Raw genomic sequence first — 6,691 nt, 5'->3', positions numbered from 1 at the left:
CTGAAATAATGTATTTCCATTAAGAAGAAAGGAAAAAAAACTTGTGCACAACTATGCATCAAAATTGCACTTTTATCATAATATGCAAAAATAATCATATAATCTTTAAATTTTTGCACATATTATATAATATTTATATGTATATAATTATACTCAGGCAGTAACCCACAAAAAAACCAATAAAGGAAGGAAAATATGAAAAAGAAAAATGCATAGAAGCAGAAAACAAAAAATAAAAACATGAGAAATTTGCACACAATTTATTCAAAAATTGCATTTTTTTATAATATACAAGAATAAGTATGTAATATTAGAATTCTCACAAAACAGAAAGTTTCCTAAGAAAGAATGAATTAGTGACATTGGTATTACCATTAAAAAAAGAAAGAAACACTAAATCAAAAACAAAATAATGAAGTTTTGTAAGAAAAAATGAATTAATGGTTTTGGTAATACCCTTCAACAAATATGAAATAAATACTATAACAAAATCAAAATAATGAAGTTTTCTAAGTAAGAATGAGTTAGTTGCATTGATATTACCCTTTAAGAAGAAAGAAATTATAAAGTAATCAAACAATAACAAAATTTACACACAATATATACAAGTGCTTTCAATAGTATGCAAGAATATGCATATGGTAGTGGAATTTTCACAGAAAATACAATTATAATGAAACCGTACTATTTTAATAGTATGTAAAAAATAAGCACAGAATAGTGAATTTTTCACAGAATTACGATTTATACACATATTATAAATTAGTTACGTGTATATATTTTGTATTCAAAGTATACCCATAAAAACCAACAAAAAAACAGGAGCAAATACACACACAAACAGCCTAATAAGAAAACACGTAACGAGCTTCAGCCCAACAATCAAAATATGTCCAGCCCAATACAGGACAGCACGCACAACAAGAAAAAAGAACTAACACGCATCTTGGAGCAGCAATCAACGGTTAAAAAATCGACTGACCCAAAATGTAAAAGTCAGTTAGCTGACATGTAGCTAAAGTGAGATACTTGTGCTGAATAAATACTTGTACTACTTGAAATTTTGGCGTTGTGAGGGTGGAGGAGCAGCCACGGCAGTGTTCTTGTCTAGTACTCTTCTGGTCATGTTTGCACTTGCGATTTTTGTCATAGAAAAGTGATCTCGTCCATCTCATTAATATGAATGCGATTGTGTCACAAAAGTCGCCGAGTGGCTGACAAGCATTATCATACATTTTTTTAATTTGTTTGGATAGCAAATCCATCTTTCTCCACATCCACCCTCGCCACTTCTCCAAGCCAATCATACCACGAGCCGTTCCTTCGTCGCCCCTGCGCGGATGACCGAGGGGCTCCAACCCTAGCCGCCGGGCCACCCCTCTTTCCCCTCCCTTCTCTCCGTCGCCGCCGGTGGTCGGCGCCGGGCATAGCCTGTGTGTGCGATGGCGGCGGCGGAGGCACTCCTCCCTCTTGCGGGTCATAGGGTGACACGGGGCTCCTTGGCTCGAGGTGTGATCCCAACCATAGCTGGCCAAATGGGCAGGCCCGGTACAGCCGACCGATTCTAATTGTGTCTGGCCCGGCCCGGCCCACCGAGGCACGATTATTATATGGGTTGTGCCGTGTCGGCCCACGTGCTGCAGCCCGCAGCCCAGGCACGGCCCAGCTGCTAATCGAGCCGGCCCACCGGCACGCCAGGCCCACTAGTCTGCCTACTATTTTGGCACACTGGGCGTTTTTAGCCTATTTTTACCTGTTCGGCCATATAGAGATATATATAAAAATATGTAATCAGGTCGTGCCGTGTCGGCCCGCGAGCTCAGCCTAGCAGCCCAAGCACGGCTCAGGGCGTGCCGCGTGTCGAGCTCAGCCCGTTTAGCCCGTGTTCTGCCTGGCCCACGGCTGGCCATGCCAGGCGTGCTCACGGGGCGGCCTGGTTGCCCCGACCCATTTGGCCAACTATAATCCCAATGGTGGTTGTGGTGGCAGTGTTGGCACCGCTTCTCCCGATCCAGGGCGGACGACCTTGGATCCGGGGTGGCGGCCCCTAAGATGGCCTTCCTGTCCGGTGGTGCGGCGGGGAGAGTGGGCTGTCGGGGATCGGTCGGGTGGCCGGCAATCCACCGACAGGTTGACGTCGCGACATGTTGCCTCGGCGGCCGATGTCGTTGAGCTGCTTTCTCCTACAATCCTTGCTTCATGCTCTCCATCTGAATGGACATGGCCACGCTGCTTGCCGGTCACCGGATGGGGCAGAGCGGGAGGTGGGGATTTGGATTGGGATAATTCCCTGGTCAGCTCCTGCCGGCCACGAGGGCGATGATGCTTGAGGGTGCCGTTTCTCTTCCTGGAGACGTCGCCTGGGTCCGCCCCATGTTTTCCCATTCCACGGTCTCTCGGGTGAAAACCCTAGGGCGGCGATGGCGCTCATGGCGTCGTGTCCTCTTGAAGGCGCCATCGTGAGAGGTAAGTGGTCGTGAGCACGGCTTGGGTTCGTGGGCAGTTGCAGTTGGCATGCCCCTCTTCCTCTGGGGGGCATATGCTTTGGGGGAAACCCTAAATCTGGGTCTCTTAGATCAGATGATGACGAAAACTATGGTGCCGTTTCCCCTCCTAAGGGCATCGTTTTTGGAGCAGGTGCTGATTGGAAGGGCCCAAAGGCTGAGCAAGGTTTCATCTTCCGCATTGATGACAGTGGATCTCGGTGGCGTGGCGCAGTGGAGTCTTGGTGTCCGATGCGGGTTGACAGACTCGTGCAGGAGGAAGGCGTTGTCTGGCATTGTGATGACGTCGACGGCAGGCCCGGCAAGGTTGATGCGTCAGGTCATGTTCTAAAGATGGATAGGTGAAAGATGGCGGCGAGCGCCTTCGAGAGTGCGCCGGATCGATGTGTGCCCCAAACCTAACATTGTAGCTTGGTTTAGGGCCTTCGATTTTAGATGTTAGGCTTTGGTGTGAAGTCTGTTTGGACAGGGTGGATCTGGGGCTCGCGGTCGCTGTGCGGCGGTAACACGGCAGGGCGGCCCTTTTATAGCCAAGCAGGGCAGGCGCGGGGAGGGGAGGGGACGGGAAGGTGGGCGGCGTCAAACGCCATAATATCACCTCGGGACCGGCGAGACTAGTTGCCATTGATGAGCCTCGGGGGCGGTGAGTGGCGTCTCGCAGGCGGGAACCGCCCACCCACACGCCACGCTGCGGTCAGCCCTGACCGTGGCCGGTCAAATTGGGGTGACGCATCGCATCACGTAGGCTCGACGAGGTGGTCCCCCGCCAAGCGGCGATCCCGTGATGTCTCGGCTCGGCTTGTGCCGCCACGGCTTGGTGCGGCTCGTCCTGCAGCCCCGTATACACGGGCGCGCGGGGGTATCGGCGTGGATGGGGGGGAGGCGGTAGTCTTTTTAAATAAGACCATCATGCCCGTGGTAACGAAGGGGTATGAGCTAATCTCAACCCTTGATGTGTTAGGGCGGAGGGGAGGAGGTGTACCGAAGCAGAAGTGAGAGTCAAAACCATGTTTGATACTTGGCACAAGAGTACCTTCCATAGATATTTCTGCAAAAATGCAAGTTTTCTTCACTCGTGACTACACCAGTGCAGTCAAATTGCACTTTGCACACATCCACACAAAATTCAGTGCAAACCCAAAACAAAAGAGAAATCATTAAAGCTAATCTCTCATTACTGGTAGAACACACGCTCTGCAATCCACTCCTATGAACATGTAGTGCCATCCAAACACAAACCTATTTGCTTCCTGTGTACCTATTTATAGCTTCTGTCACTCTTCTCTATCTACATGGCAAAGTGCTTATGCTCAGTGTCTGATACGGCCAGGGTTTGGGTTGCCAACGAAGTAGGCAAGAACCCCTACCAAGGGAGCATTGATGTACGTAGTCGGTTCAGATTTCCTGTAATCAGCGCGGTCGTCCCCATAAGCATCATCCTCCCCTGGCCCGCCGACGATGGCGCCGACCAACGGGTTAGGGTTCGGGCTAGACGAGTCGTAGTAAGGCGTGCCGTCTTTGCACGCCATGCGCTCCGGGTGGTCCTTGATCGACGGCAGAGATGACCCTCGGTGGTGGATCCGCTGAGGATACCGGTCGCCGTACCCGACCATGTACGACATTTTCATCGGGTTGTCTCCTAGCAGATAATCTATCTGAAAACCGGCAATGCAGGTGAAGTTAGAAAGTTCAGTGTTCAAGTTCAACCAGTCAATGTGGTGAAGTTAGAATGCTATACCTGTTTTTTGGCCTGAAGCCGGAGGGTGTCTGGACCGACTGAAATGTCGCCGCAGTTGACAGTGTGAGAGGACTTCGTGAGGTACTTGGCGTAGGTCAGGAGCAGGAAGGAAACGGAGGTGACATGCTGCATGTTGCTGCCTCCAGGCTTGTAGATCATGCCGCCGGGCGTGTACTGGATGTGCGGCGACGACGACTCCGGGATGAGCGTGCAGATGAAGCTGTCCGCGGACTCCTTGTAGGACTGCATGGACAGCGCCTCGCCTTCTATGAATTCCTGCAAAGTGCAGACCAAACCAGTCACTCATGTGTTATGTTAATTTGGTAGCAGAGGTTGTGTTCAGAAATGAAACAAGGTTGATGGGAGCAGTTTCTGAACCTTGGATATAAGGACATTGAGGCCGGCGTGCTTGTTGTCCCAACCAAACTCGTTGATGCTGTCCTCTGCTCCGAGGGTCTTGCCGTTGTTCTGGATGTACTCCCGGAATGTGTCGTCCCCGGACGCCCTCCGCAGCCACGCCGCGCCCCACAGCAGCTCATCCTGCCAAGAATGTCAGCTTGATCAGTTCTGGAAGTCACATTGTTGTGAATATTGTGATTTTGGAGTGTGTGAGAACAGAGCTTCTTTTAGGATGAAACATTTGCTTCTACTAGTTCAGAAATGCATGGGCCTATCTGATGATGTAATGTCTGAAGGTGATCAACCTGAATTACTAGACAGTCCAATTCTGGAAGTTCAGAGATAGAAACTTTGATGCTGCTAACGACACAACACTTACTTATGGTGTACTAATACTCTTTTGGCATTTTGAACTGTTATTCTTGTGCTGAATTATGTAAGCTAATGTCTGTTATTTTAGAAAACCCTGATGTCTTGTTATCAGAGGTTCAGAGAACTCTGCAAGTGCAGTGGTAGAGACTGTGTTTTGTTTGCTCTTATAATTCCTTTGTGACTGTCTTTTGTTGCTGTTATTCTGGTGCTAACAAAGCTTAAAAACATTATTAACTTCGCATCAAGGTACCAAAGTAGCAATGCTGCGACACAAAACATTGTAAACCTGCCCTGTTTCTTCTGGTCAGGCAAATGCAACCTGCCCAGAAAAATGGCTACACCTATATGTTAACCTGCCCTGTTTTTCTGTATGACGCATTGCGCCGTGCCTGTCCCCAACTTATATTAGCCTCACTGCAACACGATGTGATCAAGCTCCATCGTTTCTCGTGATCAAGCAGAGGTCAGGTCCTCACGTAGCTGGAGGAGGAAGAGAGGCAAGAGGCTGACCTGGTATCCGTTGAAGTCGCAGTAGAAGGGGCAGCCGCCGGCTCTGAGATCCATGTCGTCGCTGTAGGCGCCCCTGTGCGAGTCGGCGAACTCGAACGCCTTCTTGGCGCTGTCGAGCAGCAGCTCGGCGTACTCCCGGTCGCCGTCGCGGAACACCATGGACGCCGCGGCCAGCGCCGCCGCCGTCTCCCCGGCCACCTCCGACCCCGGCCGCCCCGCGCTGACGTTGTACACCGTGCGCTCCGTGTCCATGTCCTCCGGCCTCTCCCAGCATTCGTGGTCCTTCCACGGGTCCCCCACCTGCATCATACACAATGCCGGTCACTCTCGTGCGCGTACGGCGGCGTGCTCTGCCGCGGCATGGCATTGGGGGTGCAATGTGGGCGGCGTGCGCGCGCGCTTGCCTGCATGAAGATGACGCCGGGGTGGGCGAGGGTCTTGAGGAGGTAGTCGGTGCCCCAGCGCACGGCGTCGGCGGCGTGGCGGCGCTCCTCGCGCGGCATGTCGTCGCCGAACTCGAGGACGCTCCAGGAGAGCATGGTGGTGGTGAAGGCCATGGGGAAGCCGAACTTGACGTTGTCGCCGGCGTCGTAGTACCCGCCCTCCAGGTCGACCCCGGCGCCCGCCGCCCTGCCGTCCGACACGCCGGAGTCGCCCCGCCACGCCGCGCGCTGGCCCTCCGGCAGCCGCCCGGACCGCTGCCCCTCGAAGAAGAGGATGCACTTGGCCAGCGCGTCGCGGTAGTCGTGCCCGCCCCGCTTCCACGGCCACGACGCCGACGCCGACGCCGAGACGGCGCACAGTGCCACTAGTAGGACGCGCACGCGCAAGTGGTGGGCGGGGACAGAGGCCATTTCGAGCTCACTCACACTCACTCACTCCCTCCCTACTGGACACTAGACCAGGCCGCATCGGTGCATCCTCTCCCCGTATTTGGCGCGTATTTATAGGCCTTCCCCAACGGTGTAAGCCCGCTCGCCCGCTCGTGCCGTCTGCCACTGTGGAGTGACTGACGAAATCTGGGGCGAGGTTTCATCGGAGTAAATTCACGCACGGTGGAAACCGCCGGCGATGAATGCACGCTCATCCGTAGCTCCCAGAGGAATAAATCCATGGCGCATATGTGGATCCATGAATGGGTTGGAGATATACCACTTATACACATAAT

At 52.1% G+C, this 6,691-nt stretch overlaps 1 protein-coding gene across 1 annotated transcript; it reads right to left on the bottom strand.

Annotated features, from left to right (window-relative positions):
- Nucleotides 1–3,658: 3,658 nt before the first annotated feature.
- Nucleotides 3,659–6,422, bottom strand: LOC119302575 (endoglucanase 23-like). Its single transcript, XM_037579611.1, has 5 exons — nucleotides 5,928–6,422; nucleotides 5,524–5,823; nucleotides 4,621–4,782; nucleotides 4,243–4,518; nucleotides 3,659–4,159 (listed from the first exon to the last, which is right to left on the bottom strand). Exons 1-5 carry the CDS (start codon nucleotides 6,375–6,377, stop codon nucleotides 3,815–3,817), a joined length of 1,533 nt encoding a protein of 510 aa, XP_037435508.1. The 5' UTR covers nucleotides 6,378–6,422; the 3' UTR covers nucleotides 3,659–3,814.
- Between the last annotated feature and the right edge of the window lie 269 nt (nucleotides 6,423–6,691).

The sequence above is a fragment of the Triticum dicoccoides genome, chromosome 5A (assembly GCF_002162155.2).
Source record: "Triticum dicoccoides isolate Atlit2015 ecotype Zavitan chromosome 5A, WEW_v2.0, whole genome shotgun sequence".
Taxonomy (NCBI): Eukaryota; Viridiplantae; Streptophyta; class Magnoliopsida; order Poales; family Poaceae; genus Triticum; species Triticum dicoccoides.
Note: the sequence above shows the minus strand (reverse complement) of the source record. Positions and strands in the feature narration are given on the sequence as shown.

Excerpts from the sequence above, each read along its gene's own strand:
- LOC119302575 (XM_037579611.1), bottom strand. The coding sequence starts at position 6,377 with ATGGCCTCTGTCCCCGCCCACCACTTGCGCGTGCGCGTCCTACTAGTG. Across the intron at positions 5,824-5,927 it reads CCGGCGTCATCTTCATGCAG|GTGGGGGACCCGTGGAAGGA; the intron begins GCAAGCGCGCGC and ends TGTATGATGCAG. Across the intron at positions 4,783-5,523 it reads GCGACTTCAACGGATACCAG|GATGAGCTGCTGTGGGGCGC; the intron begins GTCAGCCTCTTG and ends CATTCTTGGCAG.